Here is a 21,425-nt window from a genome sequence, read left to right as displayed (position 1 = left end):
GAGGGGGTCGGAGAGGCGGTAGCTCATGGCTGTCTACCGGGTCGGAGCCTTGCCGCTCACTGAACCGGTCGTCCATCATTGATACCGCCGGAGTCGACAGTGGTCCTGCAGTGGCTGCACTCTGCGACACGTGGAGCTGCTGAACCATCTCCAGCAGCTTCTGGGTCCGCCCTGGTGCCTGAACTCATCCGGCCTGGTGGATCTCTGATGAGCTAGCAGATCCTCATAGTGCAGCCAGTCCTACACCTCAGATAGGCGGATGCTGCCTCTCTGCGCCGTCTTCCTCTGGTGATGAAACCTTCTGAGCATGACAGGAAGCTGACTGCCTGGCGTGACGAGGCTTGTCATCTAGCAGGGGGCCGCAGGTGTGTGTCGGCTGAATCCACCCAGGTCATGGTCATTAAGGTGTGCTGGCGATAGTTGTTGCTGTCCTCCTCGGCTCAGTATCTCCACTGCAACAGGCTCCGAGTGCGGCTCGGAGAAACTATGCTAGGGTGTAATGGATTGGCGGTCGAAGCAGGGTGCTGAGTAAGAGGAGCTCTTTAGTGAGACCAAAGGTGATGTCATCCATGAGGGAATTGATGGAAAGAAGTTCTGTAAACACAGACAGTACGAATCAGTAATGGGAACTCGTCAACATTGCTTCCACATCTAATAACTAAAGTAGTATAATATCTATTACCATGACCAGTGTATTTCTATTGCTTGTCATAAGCATACTGTAATTAGTAGTCTAAACGCATATACGTAACTGCAATCATACCAGAATATTATAATTAAGTATACAAGCTACAGGTTATACAACAAAATAATTGTGTAGGGGTATTCACATGAGACGGCAACAGACTAAGGCCCCAAGGAGCCAGCACTGGGTTCCCAAAAAACAAGTTCACAGATAGCACAGTTTATTACTCAACCTCTTGTCTACCTATGGATACCAACCTCATGCATGCAATGATTAAGGATTACCCTAAAAGGGCTTGGGGCTTAACATGTTTTGACACATCACCCGCTATTTATAGAAGTACATATATGCTGTTTATGTACATTACTTTGCATCATGGACCCTTATATCTCAGACTGATGTAACAACAGCACAATCAAACCCATTGCCGAATGGCAACACCCTAGACCCTAGGAGTGTGCAAAATGAGCATGGATGCTTGTGAGTAGGGACAGTATTGTGACGGGGGATTCAGGACACTATAAATTATATTAACAAAATAGAGGCATTTGTTTGGCTTTGTGTGCTATCTGTTTCTTGTGGAGAGGCACCTGGGGTCACTGTTGAGAGAAGCTTCCATCACTGTAAAGTTGATTACAAAATAACAGATGGGAGAAAATCCTCTCTGTGTTTCACTCTCACCTGCGCCCCAGGTAACCTCATTAAGGAGAGCTGCTGAACCACTCCCACACTGTTCTCGTTCGGAGCCAACCTGTGCATTGGCAGTGGCAGCACATGTTCTGTCACAGGAGGACCGTGGCCAAAACGAGGGCCACACTGAGCCAACTCTGTTGATTTGTAGGAGAGGCGTGGGGCTACGAGTTTATCAAAGAAAATATAGAAATTATTAAGCCCTGCGATCGACCTTGACAACACGCTCCCGACTGAGGAGGTGGGATCCCTTCCAGGTGATGGGCCCGGTGCCACACAAAGCAGTCTGGATGGTAGCAATGTGGTCTGTAAACGTCCAAGCTCTGCCAAAGTACAAACCCAGAGGTCCATCACATCCAAAAAAAAAGACACACGACACCTCTTTAAAACATTCTTAATCGAAGCAAACTTTTAAGAGACATGTTAAGAATGCTTCTTTCGCCTCGTTTATTTCGGGTCTCTTCCAACTAGCCTAAAGAAAAGCTAAGGTCTGGCTCGAGGTCTGCAAAGACTGACCACCGGCACAACAGTGGATATTTCCTTGCTGTAGGAAGTGTGTGATTTGTAGTCGCTGTAATGATCTCTTCAGAAGCTGCCATTCATTTTGAAGAACATTATGCACTGACGAAAGCTTCTGAGGGTATTGCTCTGCCCTTCCTCAATGACTCCTCCACTCTGAAAGCCCGTTCGTCTCTCCTGTATGAAACACTTGACATGATTGGAGTTTCTCGTTTGGAGGGCCCTTGGCTATCAGGGCCCGAAGCGGTTGCTTTCATTGTTCACATGGGGATTGAAACACTTACCAACAAAAGGAACAGGCTTGATCATTATTATTTGGGGCTGTTACATAAATCTAATCCAAAACAAATGTCCTTTGCAGTAAATGAATTGGAGATTGTTAGTCAAGACCCTTTTTGTTCTTCTATTTCCAAGACCTCCAAATCAAATGTGCTTTTATAAAATTGAAATACACTAAAGAAAAAGCAAAAAAGTAAATGAAAAAATAAATTGCCAGGTGTCCTGAAAGCAGTGTAAAGTAATTACATTTGATTACTATCTTTCTGTTTATTTCATACTGTTTTTTTATCTGTTTGGATTTTTCCTAAATGTTCGCATCTCCAGGCGCGGAATCTGTGTTCGTTTACAGTTGAGCAGAAACTCCCAAGCAGGTTTTGGACCAAACTTTAATAGTTTTAACACATTCAATGCTCTGTCAGTTCTCTGGATTAGGATGAGGAAGCATTTGCAGGAGGAGTATCGTCAGAACCTTAACTCAATCCTTCCCTCAACCCCTGCATCCCGTTGACTTAGCCATCTCCTCAGCATCCATACATTCATACTTACATATAGAAATACATACACCCACACACACACACACACACACACACACACACACACACACACACACACACACAGTAAAAATACAACGATCCCCCAACCTCAATCAATCAATTGCATTTTAAAGTCAGTTTTTTTGCCGCCGATACAATACACACAAAATAGCACAGAGGTCACAGCAAGTTTTTATAAAAGGTAGTCTGCCTGAAGCAACTCAAAACTTACTGCCAGGCTTGTCTGCATATGAAAAAAAACAAGTATTGACCCCAAAAAGCAGTTATTTTTTCAGGCTTGGTTTTCATCCATTCAAGTCCTTCTGCCGTGTCCTTCAAAAAATTGATCCGAAGGGCGGAAAGCAAGCAACAAAATCAACCAAAAACATTCCACGGTCACAAAAGAAGGATTTAGTCTCAAATCCATGTGTCCAGCCTTAAGAGAATATGTCCACCCAGTCCTACATAGCAAAGAGGACTCTCTCGCTGTACAGCAGAGATATATCTTTACCCACTGACCGCAATTCATAGAGTCTCTGACAGGAGTTTGGTGACCTTTGAACTCCAGCAGTTATTCCTCTTTCTTCAAAAGGTTGTAGACACAGTGGTGCTTTTTTTTCAGTTATTTTTTTACCGAACAAATCCTCCATTTTGTAATTTGGCAGAGAGGCTTATTTCCTGTATTGATTCTCTTTTTTCTCTTTTTTTTAATTTTTTTACTAATCCCAAATAACCACCTATTGAGTGGAATTTGACGATGTCACATCTGTATGGCGAAGATGCCCCCAACCACCGGGATTCATTTTGCACGTTTTCAGACATTCAAACCAGAACTTTGCAATCTCTCCGTCTTGTCCTATCCTATGCCCTCAAGACAACGCAGACGTTTTTGGGAACAAGACCAATAAAGAGTTAATTATTCACCATGTAGTGTACACTAAATTAAATATTCTGGTGGTTTAGATGTTGCCGGAAGGGTGTGGGTTCAACCCCTGCCCCCGTGTCTCCCTCCCTCCTATCGGCTCACTACGACCTGTGTCTCTGGGGCCGCGGTGGTCTTCATTTGTTTTGGATAAAAGCAACTCCTAAAGGAGTTTTTAAGTCTTGCTCTACTTAAAGGTGCAGTGTATAGAATTTGGTATGGTATGGCATTCAGCGCAACAGACTTTGTGTATCATACAATAAACATATGAACTATTGTTGTGTTTTCAATATCTGAGAATGATCCCCTTTATATCTACATTTTGAGCGGGCCCCCTTCCAAGGGGCCCACCATGTTTCTATAGTAGCCCAGAACCGTCAAACAGGTCTAGCGGGATACGTTTTAATTTAACAATTATAATCACTATCTTAATTGTGAGCTTTGACGTAAAGCTTTCCAGACTAAACAACTCGATATGATTTACAAATCTATCATGGAACTTTGTTACTTGATACTTGGCTACTTGATGCTGTCGTCGACGATGACATTATTTTGGAAGTACCTACTGGCAGCTTACACCCTAGCCAGTGTAGCTTCTCCAACGTCATTGGAAGGTTTCAGTTGGTTGCAACATCACCGACTCAATGCCACTTAATCCTAAACACTGCACCTTTAAGTACTAAGAGAAACCCAACCAAAAACGTCAGACCTTGATGTTATATTACATTTACGACGGACCATTCAATATACCAATCGTATCTCATGATAGCAGTTGGGCTTACAGTCTAGGAAATTTAAAACACTGGGTCATTTAGTTTGTTTTTAATGACAACTGCTCACTGCTAACTGGTGAGTGAGGCTCCAGTTAGCTTAGAAGTTAGCTTCTCACTCCCCCAAGTCAGTTATAAAATGGAACCTCAATGGTCCCCTGAACGACACATCTTTTATTAACCAATTTAGTCACTAATCAATTTCTCTTCAACACTGCACTGCAGTCATGCATTACCGGCACTTTGCAGGGGCACCATTTTAATGGCGTTTAAATGTGAAGCCCCGCAGTGCGTTCTGCAGACCAACTGTCATATCTTTAATATAAAATCACTGAATGAAAAAAATCTGCTACGAAAGTTGTAGCATTAATATGTTTATATAGGACATGAATAATCCAATCAAACAATGGAAGCTAATGCTTAATAAGTCTCTAAATCTCTGTTTGTCTCATCGTCATCAAACACAGCCCCACAGGGCTTCAAGGAGCTAATCCGACCATTTTGAGGAACAGTTTCCTGCAAATGGTAATAAAGTTAATACTTTTTAATATTCGTATTACAATTACTGTCATTTTTATAACAATTGTATTACTCTCTTTAATATTAGGCCAGACTTTCGTTGTTGTGGTTTTAATTCTCTAGAGTAATGAAGAAAATAGTAATTATGATAAATAAATAGGATTCTTTTGTATCTTAACTATTATCAAACCAAGTATCATCTGTTTTATTTATCTTAAAAGTCCAGGAGGAGAATCAGTATTAATACATAATCAAATTGAATGTATTACCTTATTAAGACATTTAATATTAGATATTATAGACAATGTAAAGGTTTGCCTTTGTGTTGGCTTACTCTTTAAGCTGTGGTCCTTACGACCTGACCTTAAATAAATTAGGGAAAGACAGGATATGGTTAGATAAATATACATATAATTATTATAATCAATTTGGTATGTTCCCCTGCCGGCTGTCTCTTCATACTTATTATTACATCAGAGTTAATTTTTTTTGGATTCCTTTCTTTATTCTACAGATATTTGAAATGCTCCAATAAACAGTAAAATGATGAAATCAAAAGTTTTTACCAAAATATACCTTGGAGACATGGTGAAATACTGCATCAACATAAACATGCAGTATCTTTATATTAGTTGTAGATTCAATTAACTTCGATTTATGTCTCTAGTTTTTTGGCTTTTAACTAGTGTTTGAACGTAAAGTATTGGATACCATTTTACCATTTGTCTCTTGTAGAACTGGTTTAACTTTGGAATGCAAGAATACTACTTCATACCTCATTCTTCTGTTTGACACATTCGTCTGTTTAACCTTCTGTAAAACCCAACCGTGGATGAACATCGCCCTCTGTGACATACGCAACCACATCTCAAGAGGCTCGTACCAAATCAACCAAAGCCAAGAAAATCCCCCCACCCCCTAATCCCCCATCAACAATCGTTCTCCAGAACCCACTCTCTCATCCCCCTCCTCCTCCCGTCATCTCCTCCTCCCGATCCCCTCCTCCAGCCCCCTGCTCACATGACGCAGTAAGGCTCCCGTGGCGGGTGAGGTTTAGTCCTGCAGCAGGCCGGCAGGCTGGCCAGGAACCCCTTCTTCAGGTCCTTGTTGAGGAAGAAGCACACGATGGGGTTGACCCCGGCCTGGGCGAAGCTCATCCACACGGTGGTGGAGAGGTACCGGTGCGGCAGCGTGCACGCCTTGACGAACACGCGCCAGTAGCACGCCACGATGTACGGCGACCACAGCACCAGGAAGAGCAGCGTGATCACGTAGAACATCCTGCCCAGCTGCTTCTCCGCCTTGAACTCCTCCATGCCCAGCAGGCGGCGGTTCTGGTTGTGCAAGTTCTGCCGGATCCCCAGCAGGGTGGGCGGCATGGGGCCCCTCCCGAAGCCCGCGATCCAGTTGGCCGCCGCCTGGCCCGTGGCCCCGGGGCCGTGGAAGGTCCAGTTCTGGCTGATGGCCGGCACCATCTGAACGGGCTTCATCTTGCGGTGCTTGTACTCAAAGAGCAGCAGCTTCATGTAGACCACGTGCGTGGCCAGGATGAGCACGGCCAGCATCAGCATGAAGCCCAGCGTGTCGTTGGCCTTGAAGTAGCGGTGCTCGAAGATGCACTGGTCCTCCTCGCGGATGAACTTGTAGGTGCCCACGTCGAAGACGGGCGGGAACGCCATGGCCACCGACAGCGTCCACACCATGCACACCACGGCCACGCACGTCCAGAAGGTCATCCGCTTGGAGTAGAAGCGGTGGTGGGCGATGGCCATGTAGCGCGTCACGCTGATGCAGAACAGCATGAAGGCGGCGTGGAAGCAGAAGAGGACGGCCATGAAGGCCACCACCTTGCAGCTCAGCACGCTGTACGTCCAGGCCGAGCCGTTCTTGATGGACACCAGGACGAAGGGGAAGCACACGGCCGAGCGGACGCTGTCGGCCAGGCACAGGTCCAGCAGGAAGTAGTAGGGCGCCTTGTGGAGCGTGCGGTCCCGCAGCACCAGCAGGGACACCACCAGGTTGCCCACCAGGCTGACGCAGATGATCAGCCCCAGCAGCACCAGCTTCAGGTAGGTGGAGACGGCGGAGGCCGGCCCCCCCGCCCCCCCTACGCCGCCCGCGGTCGCCACCACCACGCCCACCGGGCCGCCGGCGCCCTCGCTGCTCTCGTTGCCGTTGGCCATGTCGCGCGGCCCGCCTCCCACGCCAAACGCCGCGCCCGCGAAGGCCCCCCCGCTCCTCCTCCTCCTCCTCCTCCGGCGGCTTCACCTTCCGTCGTCCACGTGTTTGCTTCCTGGTTCGGGTTCACGCGGAACGGAATCGCTTCGGCGAGCATGGCCCCATTTCAAACACGATCTCCTTATACGGGCGCACTTCCTAGTGGTAATAAATTACAACAATGACCTGGAGATGGGAGAGACGGGAGGGAGTTAGGAGGTTGAATATGCGTGATTGAAGTGTTGGCAGACTCATTCATGCTTTTGGAAATAAATGATCGTAACATGCTCTATTAAATTATTTGATCAATTCTGTAAAGTGCAATCAAAGCAAAGTCTTACTATCTGGGGATATTTCTCAAAGGATGGGTGAGGGGGGCTGATACTTTTCAATGCTACTGCATAGGTACCGTATTAATGCCAATGGGGTCCCCCCAATTGAGATAAAAGATATAAATAGGGTTCCTGAAAAGACTTTACATACATTGTGTGTGTGTGTATGTCTGAGAGCTAGAAATTGGTGTCTATCTGTGTTGAAAGACCACCAAAAAGGTTTTGGTCAATCCAAAGGGGTTTATAACCACTTGTATTGTGTGGTATGTTCAAATTATTTCTAAATGCAGTGTTTATTACTTGTTTTAATGGTCTTTACATTTTTACATCACATATTCAGCTATTTGTTATTCAGGTTAATATATGGAATGACATCATTATAAATACATATTTAAAACACACACACATGTTGAATTCTCTCCCAAACTCTTCTAAATGCTTAGATGCTTAACATTTGCTCATTTGCGCCTCGGCACTAGTAGGCCAACGGATCCAAATCCCTTATCAGTTCTATCCGTTATAAGCGACAGACGGTTTGTAGTTTAACGCCTACGATACGTGATCGGTATAGGGACGACCCCAGCTCACGGTCAGCTCCACAGGAATACCGAATAGGGTGGAGGGGGGTGGGGCTTGGTTGGGGGGGCTGGTGGTGGTTGGTTGGTGGTGGACGGCCGAGTCATTGTCAGAAACTGGGTAGCAACAGCAGTCGAACACCGCTGCTTTGGTCTCGGTAGGAGGGGGACGACGTGGAAATCACCAACCAACCAAAAAGCATTAAAAAACTAGACGGCATTCGCTTTTTAACACACACACACACACACACACACACACACACACACACACACACACACACACACACACACACACACACACACACACACACACACACACACACACACACACACACACACACACACACCGCATTCTCAGAAGGGGAATTAATCTGGCATATTCAGAATATCATTTGTGGTGTTGTCTTTTTACTAGAATTTTCTTTGATGGGTCGTCCCCACATTTAAATGGCTTAGGAGCCGTAGCACACAATTGGTGCAATATTTAAATTGAGTAAAGCGAGCGATGGTTTAAGGGCTAATCCGAGACGCCCATGTAATGTGGCCGACAGGGGGCGCTGTGCGCAATAGTAACTCTCCAAACACCTTGACACATCACAGTAAATATTATAGCTCTCTCCGTTATCTCGGCCAAGGCGCTCTCCGACATGTCACCTCGTAGGCCTACTTGTACGGATCCCTCACGGCATTGTCAGCACAGACCCTACCTCCTACACAACAAGCACTAAGACCGGGATACATCCTGGTTTTGACACACACACACACACACACACACACACACACGATATTTGTGCGCTCACAGAACACACACGCTCGTCAAGCTGCACTCGAATGACATCATACGCATCGCCTTATTTTTGCGTCATTTTGCTTTCAATTGAAATCCATGATGAGTGATCCAGAATCATATAGATAAAAGACGGCCCGACGTGTACGCGCACGGGCGTCGGGAGCGTGTGGGCCTGCAGCTCGTCTAGGGCATGCGTCACGAGACACCACCGACGGCACAACCACAACAGTATCGGGAACACCGCGACGGAAGACGCCTCATGCATGCGTATTGTGCTCTGGTAATAAGTGCAAGACGGTTTCAAAGTTGTATATGCCGGTGATATGTAGACATGAGACAAAATGGGGGTCTTGTGGTAGCTATGTGCTTACCTTTAAATGGTATGCTTGTCTTCCCAGACAAAGGCTTGGGGTCTATTTCTAAGGCCGGTTTAAAGAGGCTGTGGCGGTCCAACACGGCGCTAGAGCTCTTTACTTGTCATGTTTCAAGCAGTGGGAGAGCTTTAGTGCTTAAGACAAAAAAAACATGACACCGACCAATCGGTGATAATCACAAAGTTGGACAACGGGCAAAAGCATCCATGTCCCTGGGAATAACATAATGCAGAGACGCCAGGCGAACTGTCCAAATCTGATGGTCGTGTGGGCTTCTTTTTCTTCTTCCTCTTCTGCTTCTTTAAAAAAAAAAGCCTCAATCCGCGTCAGCTACGCCTGTTGCAACCTCCCCCCCCTCACAACCACAGGGTTCAAAAGAGGCGAAAAACTACCGTTTTCTCTTTTTTCTTGTACATGTCATGTCTCTGGGTTCCGGGGTGACACTCCACCGATCAGAAAGCAGCTCCAAGCCCGGCGGCCACACGACACGACATGGGTTCGCTCCCCGTTCGCGATCCTTCACTGCCGCGTCTCGAAGCCCGCTCTCCCCCTACGATATCATCCGAGCCTCGGGAATGCGTCTCTCTGAGCACGATACAGCAGCGAAGCGTCACACAAAGACATAAACCCCTCCATCCGCCCGATTTTCTTCTCCATTATTCCAGCGTCCAACCTGTGAACGTTAAATCCATCATAGGGGCGGCCGGGTAATGAAAAGAAAGAAAAAAACACGCCTTTAGGTCAGAGTCACGGATAGACTCAAGTAGGAGCGAGATGTTTCGGTGCAATGGGCTACAGGGCCATCATCAGCCACTTACTTGATGACAATCCTGTAGTGTCAAATGCGTGACGGTCCACATTCTGCTACCGCCATACAGGCCAGTCTACAGCTGGCTGCTTGTCAAACGCTCGGACACAGAAAACACATCCACTTATCCCACGGATTCCAATGTGAGGCGCCTCGAACCACCGCAACAGTCCACCGTGCAGTGTCGATAGCACGCCCGAAATGAGACAATCCTGGCCGTTCAATGAGGGCCCATTGGCTAGCAAGTGCAACCCGGGTCTCTTTCGTCTCTCCTCCTGCTCACAGCATCTGTTGTAAATCATCCCCCGGATCGGAGGAGATTCGGGTTCTTTCGGGGACGCATGCTGCGTAGCTGGGGTTGGCGATTGAGAGGAGAATGGGACGACTCCGGTTATATACCAGTACTACCACTCACTCGGGCACCTCCAATGTATCCTAATGGGCCATTAGGCTGATTTGGAGTGTTTAAACTGTAGGTCCACGCAACTAAACGGAGATTGGAATGTTGCTGTGTGGTTGTTATTGGAGGAAATGGACGTAATGCAACTGCATCTGTTTTTTTAAATAAAGCATAGAAAGTAGTAATTTTGTTCATCTTTAATTGTGTTTGAGTGTGAGAGAATGTGTGTGCGTGTGTTTTGTTTGTGAGAGAAAGAGAAATAGAGAGAGAAAATAGACTGTGTGTGTGTTAGTGAGAGTGAGAGAGAGATAGAGTGAAAGAGAGGGAATATTCGTAATTGTGTATGTGTGTGTGTAATTAAGTTCACGTTTATCTCCCAGCTGTGGCATGACGCTTGATAAGGGTATGATCTTGTAATCTTGGGTGTTTGTAGTGTTTTTATTCCAATGTGTTTCATCAAAAAAAAAAGAATCTGCAAATCCATTGATTACAACAGCCCCAATAAAAAAAAGAATACATTGTGGTTTGAACTGGAAAATCTCTTCTGAAGATATGATTCTTGGGAAAAGTGACTCACTGACCAATCTGTTTTTCAATGTGATACATAGGCCTACTGTATATATATGTAGCCTAAATATTCATTTGATTTATTTGGTCCGATCTGGTCGAGAGCACCCGTCTGTTAATATTCCCACCAGAAAGCAGTTTTGTTGTGGCTCAAAATATCAACATTCATCTAGCAGACATCTCAGCAGAGCAGGTTGGTAGTTGAACATCCTAATCTCTTTCCTGGCACACATACAGAAAATCATCACATTCCCTAGTTTTAATAAACGGGCTTATCCACTGAAACCGTTTTTGGTATTATTCAGTGGATAGTGGATTAAACATAATTGCTGTACAGATAAAAAAAAAAAAAAAAAAGCATTAGTTAATTGGCTGTTATGTTCTGTATCGTTAATATTTTAGCCTCAGTTATTGGGCCTAGTTGCATGTGCCATAAAGTGATTGAATGATTTCTTTGTAGAATTGAAACAAACACAAACCTTTTCAAAATGAGCCATAGGTCAATTTCAGACTCATCTCAACAAACACCAACCACAGAAACACTAGGGCTTACAAACGGCAGTATATAAGTCCAACAGCCTCCTTTGTGTCATTGCAATACTGTTTTCATTTGAAAACCAGTATTTTCTGATGAAGATAACCGCGTAATAAGCACTTTCTCTTTGCAACCAAACGGAATGGTTGACGCATGACAACAACCTGAAAGGAGTTGTAAAGCACATATTATTCTTCAGTAATTTATCTGTTCCTTGTGGTTAATTCAACATACATTTCCTGTGGAATAACTCCCCCTCTCAAACACTTTGGGCCTGTGCACTTGTTCTTTTCCTTTCTTAATTTTGACTGATCTCATCTCAGCTACCTAAGAACCGGAAGACCAAAACCCAGTAAGAGAAACAGGGTGAAAAGATAGCAGGTAAGATTATAATCTAATAAAGCATTTAGCACCCAACAACAGTTGGTCAATAGATGTCAAGTGATTTTAAATCAGCCAATAAGCCATACAGACCACAGAGGTTTGTTTTGGTCTACATTATGTTTATTGGCTTTTGTCCTTCTGAATGGTGATGGTTTACAACTCGATTTTACAACGCTTAAAATGTATTCAAAATAGTATAAGATTTTGTATAACTCTATGATGCCTTTCAAATACAACACAATCTACCATTCCATCATAAATTGATTGCATATTACACAGATTTTCAATGTGTGGCATATTAAACACCCAGATGTTTATATAAAACTGGATGAAAACTTTAAATATAAAAGGTTACATTATTTAAATATCTTGAGTCCATCTCATATGATTTTATATTCCAACATAATGTATTTTTGATGTTTATCCAGACAATTACTTTGTACTTCTCCTGGCCCGGAATCTCTTGGGTCTTTAGAGCAATATAATGTTCTTAAATGGTTGTTTGAATTTCATATATAATATAACCTTCAAGAACGTAAATTAAACTTAGTTTAATTAATTAAACATGCATATGCCCAAAATCCGTTCTCATTGTCCTCACTTTTGAAGTGAAGTGTCAGTAGTGTTTCATGTGTAGGCTGTAGGTAAACTCGAGGTCTAAATATATCTTGTGTTATATGTCTTGTGTTAACAATGGTAAAGTGAGATGAATATTAAAGATTTTCCATGCAATTGCATGCATTTTAGTGAAGCCTACTCATTTATCATACTATAATTACATTTAGTTTCTATGCAGGGTAAAGTATAGGTTGTAGTTCTTATCAGAATTGCAAATCATTCCACCAAAGATTGCATTTCCGATTTAGAGTGATGTCAAGCTTTCTGTTGTTTTGACATCAGATCCCCAACACATGCATTTCAAAGTTGTATGCACGCAAGCGTTGTAATGATTCAGAACTAAAGGAAACCTAGACACCCACAACTCGAAAGCATTTTTTTATCTGAATGGCAAAACCATAATCTTAATCCATGGATTTGAATTGTTTCTAAAACACTAAACAATAGCAAACCTTATTATTAAATTACCTAACAGCATGTGGTTAAACACACTCTCTCTCTCTCTCTCTCTCTCAAAAGAGAACGTCAGAACAATATGTACATATAACAACCTATAACATAACATACAGATGTACATATGTACATATAGAACTAATAGTTATATTATAGTAAAATTAAATAAATGTAAAGAGAAGCTACATCTCTCTCTCTCTCTCTCCCCCTCTATCGCCCTCTCCACAGTTCATGTTGCTATTTAATTGCTTATTATTTATTATACAGCTCCCTGGCCCGTGATGTTAATGAAAGAAAGTAATTCATAAGGTAACCTTGAGATAAGACGCCACGTTGCAGCGCACCTCTCGTGCTTGAAGCGTGTGGGACATGCAGGATGTGTTGTTATAGGTGTGACATTGAGATGTAGCCTAAGCCTGTGAAAGACCAACATGGTTGAATGCTTTCACCTTTCTGTTTTAATGTCGTTTTTGAGATCCCTCACAAAGTTCCTTCCCTCAAATATTTATTGCAATAATTGTGCTGTTATATTTCATTTATGTAGGCTATTTAATTATTTATTCATGACTTTTTGTTGGGGCTTCCACTTCAATTGTTAGCTCTGTTACAAGATACAAAGAAAACGACAAAAGATAACACAACGATTACAAACAAGATAAGCTCAAAACGCTGTTTACAAATGTGCACATTTACTTTTGTACTTTGATTCATCCTGTCTCGCATCTTCAACAAACACAGACCCCCACTAGTAGCAACACCTCAAAACACAAACAACACACTAAACAAGCTAAAAGTCGTGGCCCAGAGCCCCTTTTCTTCTTGCGGTAACGCTGCGATGACACCTGCGTATCTGCCACACTTTCTATGCAGTTTGCAGCTGTGCGCGACCACAATTTTTCTTTGACATATTCAAATTCTGCGTTGAACTCAAAGACGCTCTTTCGACTTTCTGATAGGAAACCAAAGCCGTTTTTTCATGCCTTTTTAAGTTCACGATATAACCGTAGAGGCCTGCCCTACACACGTTTAGCTATATGGCCTTATACACCTGGTGGCCATCTTGGTTCGAGACGCTAGCTGGGGTGGGTGTTTATTGTGGATCACTCCCCCCCACCCCGTGGACATGCCACCCGGCCTCACCATATGTCTCCTGCTGTGGCACCACCGTTAAGAAACCAGCAGGACTCTGGGATGCCAGGGACCTCAAGCGAGACCTTTGCCTGTGGGAGGAAGTCGGAGAACGAAACCCGCCGAGAACCAGGAGCTCGGAGGACCAGCCTGTTGCTCTCTTCTCCCCCTCCTCCTTCTGGACTGGAAGGATCGTTCTCCCCGTCCGCCTCCGGAGGTCAGGTGCGAACGTTAGGGTTATATGTGATTAAAAATGTTTGGGATTCCCCCCCCCCCTCAAAAAAAAGGATACAAATATTGAATATTTATATATGTTAACAATTAAAATGATTGCAAAAGAGTGAAATTGTAATGTTTAAATGACATGTTGTATTTTCTCCAAACAGTGAGAGCGTATGCAAATAGTGCAATTGGTGACTTACCAAGTCGTGAGAGTCAGTCATATATTGTGTGTATTGCACGTGAAAACATAATTTTCATCTTAAATGTCCACTTTGTCTTTTTCTTTCATGTTTTTCTTCTCTTCCCAGTGTAATCAACCGGAAGGCCGAATGGAGGAGGTGTTACCAGACCTGAGCCGGAGGAACCAGTACAGACCCTCTGTGTTACGACAGGGCAAAATGCAGCCTTCTAAACACTCTATCGGTAATATGCACATATATCTCGAACTCCTAATGTTGAATTCTCCCTCACGTTAAGTGTCTCTCACCAAATCTGTATTTTATGAATAGGACACAAAGTGACATAGGCTACTAATTACCCATTTATAAAGGTGGAGACATGTGTGTCTAAAGTGTCTAATAATATTTTTAGACTTATTGTTTTTTAGATTTCAATTAAATGCAAATGTTCCAACAAACTGAAGTTGTATTTGGTCCCAGTGCTGCTATAGGCGTCCTTACATTCGCTCATTACAGAGAACGGTTCACGCACTCAGCCAATCCTAGTCCCGGAGTCAGAGAGCCAGGACCCAGGCCCCCACTGGGGTTCATCTCCCCCCGCGGGAGCTCCGTCTCCGGGCCGTCTCGCCGGCGCCTCCTCCCCTCTCCTCCCTCTCCCCTCTGGCAGAGGAGGGAGTCTGCATCCCTACTCCCAGCACGCCATGCATCCCGACCAGTGAGTTCAGCGCTTCCTCTCAAGTTCGAGAGGTCCTGTGTGTGTGTGTGGTTGTGTGTGGTTGTGTGTGTGTGTGTGTGTGTGTGTGTGTGTGTGTGTGTGTGTGTGTGTGTGTGTGTGTGTGTGTGTGTGTGTGTGTGCGTGCGTGCGTGTGTCTGTGTGATGTGTCCGTGCGTGAGTCATTACCTGTAGAGCACTTCCAGTTTCTCGGCAGAATTTAGATTTAGAGGGTCAGGGTGACTCTAGGGTTAGGGTTACCCTTTAGAGTTATACATGAGCTATATATTGTCTGTTGATGGTGCCTTCTTGTCGTTCAAAGTGTGTAAACAGTTACGCTTATAGTAGCCTACACTTCCTGCCGTCCCTACCCCCTGCAGCTCCAGACTCCCCGCCACAGGGGGCGCCAGAGGTCTGTTTGTGAGCGGGCTGTGCCGCTGGCTTGGGTGTGGCAGGTCGTTTGAAGATATCTCCAGCCTTTTTATGTAAGTTATTATTCGGTTCCAGTTACCATTTTATATGTTTGCCAATAATTGCACAATGTTTTATGATGGATTGATCGAAAAAATGTAGTCTGATATTTATGAATAGACACTTATTTCACCCCAAATTAATACATCAATAATAGAACACTAATCTGAATAAAAATAACTATTTATTCAGAATACTACTAAATAATTCAAAATAAAATATTCTAATCCAAATGCCGTCCTATAATAATATGTGTTATATCCCCTTTCAACCAAAGAATCACATTCCAATAGCAATTGTAATCCTTTGTTAAAATTCCGACAACCGACAATGATCTTTTGCGAAAACTGTGTTGGCTGTGTTCTAAGTGTTGCTCACTGGTGGTAGCGATGGCAGCCAGATGGCTGACTGTACTTCTGGGTCCTGTGTGTGTAGCCACCTGCAGGGAGAACATGGCCTCACTGAGCAGAGCCTGACCCAGTATAGAAGCCAGCAGGACATGGTGCACTACCTGGAGAGAAAGGTGTGTGTGTGTGTGTGTGTGTGTGTGTGTGTGTGTGTGTGTGTGTGTGTGTGTGTGTGTGTGTGTGTGTGTGTGTGTGTGTGTGTGTTTGTACGTGTGTGTGTGTTTGCGTATTTGTGTGTGTATGTGTGTGCATCTGTGGTTGTCTATGTGTGTGTGTGTGTGTGTGTGTGTGTAGGTGTGCGTCGGTGTGCGTTAACTCAGTGTACCTGTGCTTTGCAGTGTGTTTTCATCTAAGCTGCACACCAAGCCCAGCTGACTATATTTGCTTGTGGAAGTGATTATATCCCAAATATATCACATTCAACAGGGTTATTATTATTTTTTGTTTATTTATGATTCATTTATGTTATTTATCATCATCAAATAGTCAAGAAATGTATGCCAGTAGTGAACAATCTGTGAATAAAATGATCTTCATAGCAGGACTGAACTGTTCCTGGTCGTTCTTGTCTCCTAGCTGACCTTGGAGAAACAAAGACTGCGGTTGATGGAGCGGCACATCTCAGACACCAGCCCGGCCCAATCCGTGGGTCATCTGTTATTTGCTACAGTAGTCTACAACTAAATTTATATTTTTTAAATTCTGAAATTTTTGGTCAATAACAATAATATTTTTTTTACTTTACATCCCTTCAATCGCTTATGTTTACAAAAACATGATGGTTCTATTTTGTATTTCATTACAAAAAAAATCCCATGTAGTTGAATCTCTCAATGTTGTGTTCCACTGCTGGTCCCATAAGGTATATCATCTATTCCATCAAGCTCTCTCACCCTCTCTTTTCCCGCTTCTGCAATCGCAGGCGGCATATGATTGGTCGTACAGTCTGGCACTCTACCTGGCCCCGCCCCCGGTGACAGATGGGGTGGCTGCGCCGCCCGGAGTGGTGAAGGATGTGGTGGACTTCGCTCAGCAGGGCTGCTGGCCCAATGGCCCAGCACACCTTCTGCCAGGTAAACCCCTACACACACACACACACACACACACACACACACGCACACACACACACACAATCATGCACGTACAAGCATGCACGCACACACAAACACGCACACAAACCGCATGGAAACACACACACACTGCACACACACACACACACACACGCACGCACACACTGCACACAAACGCTCACATACATACACACACACACACACACATGCACACACACGCCCTCCGACTCACACATACACACACACACACACACACACACACACACACACACACACACACACACACACACACACACACACACACACACACACACACACACACACACCTCCCTTTGGCCATGTATCTGCTGTACCCAAGCATTACAGTTTGCTGCATACATTACCTGTATGTTGGAGATGCAGCCCTACTGGTCATTGGATATTAGTTTAATATCATATTTATAAGCAGGAATATTATTAGCAATATTAAAATAATGGCAACTTGGACTTGAACTTGAACAGACTCGGATGGTCATCAAATGTTTTCGGTGAAACACGATTGAGCTATTTTTAGCAATATATATAATAACTCTTAGTATTTTCTTCTTGTTTTGGAGGCAGTGCTACACATTGTCCCTGCTACCTAATGACCCCTCTTCTGACCTCCGGCTGTTGTGGTCCCCAGATTATGTCCCCAGCATTGAGTGTTACAAGTATAACAACATCAGGCCCCCCTACACCTACGCTTACCTCATCAGATGGGTGAGAACCGATTGGTCTATTATATGGTTTACTCTTTTTTATTTTGGTCATGATTTATGTTTAACTTTGACCTCATCAAAATAAAAATAAAAAAAGTTTTTGTTTACTTTAATTGTACGTATTTTATATCCTTTTGATTTTCCTATGAAAAATTATGAGATTGTTCAAATCGTTCAAAAAATCAAAATCAATATTTGAGTTACCTTACCAATCTACTTCCACTTATTATTGATCCAAATGTTGTCCATGTGCAGTCCATCCTGGAGTCCCCGCTGAAGCAGCGCAGCCTGAATGAGATCTACACCTGGTTCTCCACCATGTTCTTCTACTTCAGACACAACACGGCCACCTGGAAGGTTCGAGATGACTCCGGGTGACCTCTTACCCCCCCCCCCCCCCCCCCCCCGCCAACGCAGCGCTCAAACAGTCACTATATATGTATGTTAGGGGAGAACACCAAGATGTAATAGTCCAATAGCTGAAAACAGGCTCCAAACCATGTATTTTCGATCAGGCCAGGGTGTTTCACTCCCACGTTGTCTCTACACCTGTAGGCGTGGTCACTCTGACTCTCTCTGCCTCCTGTAGAACGCCGTGCGCCATAACCTGAGCCTGCACACGTGCTTCGTGCGCATGGAGGGGGGGAAGGGCGCGGTGTGGACGGTGGACGAGAGGGAGTTCCAGCGGAGGAAAGGACCCAAGTACCACAGGTACTTCACAATCACTACAGTGGAGATTAGAGGTACTACAGGTGTGTTTAGAAGTACTGCAGGTGTTTTAATTTACTGCTGGTGTTTTGGGTTTGGTTCTGAGATATTACTGGTGGGTTTAGGAGTACTACAGGTGTGTTTGTTTATTTGATTATTCAAGGTGTGTTTAAATACTACAGGAGTGATTAGTTGATAAAATCAACTACGTGTAAAAGTACTACAGGTGTGTTTAGTTAAATCATTCAGGTGTGTATAAATACTACAGTCGTGTTAAATTCATTATGTAATCCAGGTGAATTTGAATACTACAGGTGTGTTTAGTTCATTTATCCTACAGGTGTGTTTAAATACTACAGGTTTGTTTAGTTAAGTCAGCCAGGTGTATTTAAATACTACAGGTGTGTTTAGTTCCTTTAGTACACCAGGTGAAGTACTCCAGGTGTTTTACATCTACTGCAAGTGATTTTAAATCTGAAACAGAGTGAATAAGAAACCCTGTCTTTCCTCCAGGGACCAGCCCGGGAGGCTGATGTCACCTTACTCACATTTCCGACCTGGAGAATCGTGAGGACGTTGTGTCCACTGGTCTGCAACGGTTATTTTCCACCAGAAGAGGGCGATTTTACGGCGAATTATATTCAGACGGTGCGTGGCAAATTTGCGTTTCTATTAACGACTATAACTATGATGGGATATATGAAGCTAGGGTCGAATATTTGGAGGAACCAGTCAGAGTAAGCTACATTTGGAAAGTATCCAACCGGAAGAATCCCCTCCCTACCTTCAGGTCTCCCTCCTACGTTACTGCCCCAAAATACTTCAAACAAATGACTAGCTCGCTAGCCTTAGCATAGATCTGCCTAGCCAAATTTCGTCAATTTCTTGTTAGATACATTTTTTAATTCATTGCCGTCGGGTTTTAGAGAATGTCAACAATAATAAAAAGAAGCTTGAATAAATTGCCTATCCTGACTTTAACCCTGCATCTTTACCCTGACCATAACTTGAATATCAATCTGTAACCAGACAATTTCAGATTACCATTGAATACTACCTACATGTAACCATTGCAAATCAATGACCTAATCGTAACCATTTCTACTAATTGTATAAAAGGGGAAAATAAATAACCAATAAAGTGTATATAGTGAGCTATATTCAGACTTGTTTGTCAGAAAAGTAATAAAGCCTATCCAAACACACCAGGAAGTGAATACAACAATGACTTGTGTGAATTATGCTATTATAGAATCTCAATCTCTCCATGAAAATGGGATGTTTTAGTGAACAAAAGGGAGCCAGATATGACCTTATAAGATTTGTAATTTAACAGTCATTCAGTTCCCCACTGTGAGCCTACGCAGAGAATCCGCTAGAAGTCGGGGCCCTCTGTGATCCGTCCCCGGTGTCCTAACTTTATCATGGAAACTGTGAGCCACGCCAGTTTCAAAATGACCGAGCTAAGCACTTCTATATTTAAAAAAAAGAGTAACTTAGATACCTATGGTCTGATTACTCATATACGATCATTTGTCTAGTCGATCCAGTGACAGGAAATATTGAACATAAAGGAAGTGATGTCCTTTGAGCACATTTAAAAACGTATCATAAGCAATACGTTTAAAAACATTCTTCCTCTTTAGTTTCTCCTTGAGCTATGGGTCTGTTTCACAACCTAATATTTCTTCCTTCTTTCCTTCTTCATAGCAGGTTATAGTCTGACATATCTCCCTTTTGCATGATTGAAGGGTTTGTACAGTAGCTGCTAATAAAATGAACCCTTTTTGGGGGTTTTGGACAGGATCTCGTTACACGTCCACCTCCTGTATGTGCAGATGTACAAAACAGGTGTCCCTTCCTTCCTATACAAAGAGCTGGAGGCGTTATTGGAAGTCATGCTATCGTGTCTGTGTATCCAGACGGCATCAAAGACACCTCTGGTAGGACGAAAGTACAGGTTGGTATAAATGTCAGTGTGAGTCAGTCTTTGGGTGGTTTTCCATGGTGGTGCATGTTTTCGAGAACGCATGACCTGGATGTTGATAACAAAAAAAGAGAAAACCAGTTAGGAGTTTTTCAGGGGATTTAAAATTCATAAATAGGGTTTGCAGGTTTCAGCCACCGAAATATATGTTCCATGGTGTCACGACTCAACGCCAAGAAAGTCATCGTTCTGTCAGATAGAAACAATTAATATCAGGTTCAAAACACACTGGAAATCCATGATAATATCTGGGACACGTAGATACGTTCTTTTTTTTGACATTTCTTTTTCACTGTTCAACACCCACTCTTAATTAAGTAGTCTGAGGGTGTAACTCTACACGTTGAGACCGACCTACCAGATGATGGTGTTGAACTCGTGGCAGCAGTCCTCCATGAGCAAGGAGAGCTGGAAAAAGAAAATGTGGAAGGAAGCATACAGTCCCATTATTTTCCGTTGAGCCAGCACTACATACTCAAACAGATGTCCCTAATCCCATAATGGGCTGCTTTCGCCACACTGACATATCGAATGCACATATCAAAGGTTGGGTTAGCCGCACTGGTGTTGAACTAGGCCTACTTGTGTGGAACTAGGCCTACTTGTGTGGAACTAGGCCTACTTGTGTTAAATACAAGGCTTTGTGTTTCAAGGGCACCTACTAAGAACAATCCCTTTTTCCCTAAAGCTATGTCTCAAAATAGGCCTACTTGTGTCAAACGATACAACCCTGTGTTAAACAGAGCTCACGAGTGCAACCAGCCATTCTGTTAGAAAATAATACAATACTGAACATGTACAATACTACTGGATGCCCAAATGCTTTCAGTG

The 21,425-nt window shown here is 43.7% G+C and overlaps 2 protein-coding genes across 5 annotated transcripts; one reads left to right on the top strand and one right to left on the bottom strand.

Annotated features, from left to right (window-relative positions):
* Positions 1–2,541: 2,541 nt before the first annotated feature.
* On the bottom strand, positions 2,542–10,540 carry gpr173 (G protein-coupled receptor 173). The gene is made up of 3 exons (XM_060058511.1): positions 10,024–10,540; positions 9,203–9,878; positions 2,542–7,320 (listed from the first exon to the last, which is right to left on the bottom strand). Exon 3 carries the CDS (start codon positions 7,098–7,100, stop codon positions 5,934–5,936), a length of 1,167 nt encoding a protein of 388 aa, XP_059914494.1. The 5' UTR covers positions 7,101–7,320; positions 9,203–9,878; positions 10,024–10,540; the 3' UTR covers positions 2,542–5,933.
* A 1,049-nt stretch (positions 10,541–11,589) lies between these two features.
* On the top strand, positions 11,590–19,812 carry foxp3b (forkhead box P3b). 4 transcript variants are annotated; one of them, XM_060058446.1, is made up of 12 exons: positions 11,590–11,896; positions 14,143–14,320; positions 14,629–14,743; positions 15,016–15,214; positions 15,592–15,696; positions 16,118–16,205; positions 16,666–16,734; positions 17,012–17,162; positions 17,824–17,900; positions 18,155–18,256; positions 18,489–18,610; positions 19,121–19,812. In XM_060058446.1, exons 2-12 carry the CDS (start codon positions 14,162–14,164, stop codon positions 19,176–19,178), a joined length of 1,245 nt encoding a protein of 414 aa, XP_059914429.1. In that variant the 5' UTR covers positions 11,590–11,896; positions 14,143–14,161; the 3' UTR covers positions 19,179–19,812. The 4 variants fall into 4 exon arrangements, with proteins under 4 accessions (XP_059914429.1, XP_059914421.1, XP_059914437.1 ...); XM_060058438.1 differs by lacking the exon at positions 11,590–11,896 and having other exon boundaries at positions 13,071–14,320; XM_060058454.1 differs by lacking the exon at positions 11,590–11,896 and having other exon boundaries at positions 13,072–14,315.
* The last annotated feature ends 1,613 nt before the right edge of the window (positions 19,813–21,425 follow it).

The sequence above is a fragment of the Gadus macrocephalus genome, chromosome 1 (assembly GCF_031168955.1).
Source record: "Gadus macrocephalus chromosome 1, ASM3116895v1".
In the NCBI taxonomy this organism is placed as follows: Eukaryota; Metazoa; Chordata; class Actinopteri; order Gadiformes; family Gadidae; genus Gadus; species Gadus macrocephalus.
The sequence above is the reverse complement of the archived record's forward strand: the minus strand, read 5'-3'. Positions and strand labels throughout refer to the sequence as shown.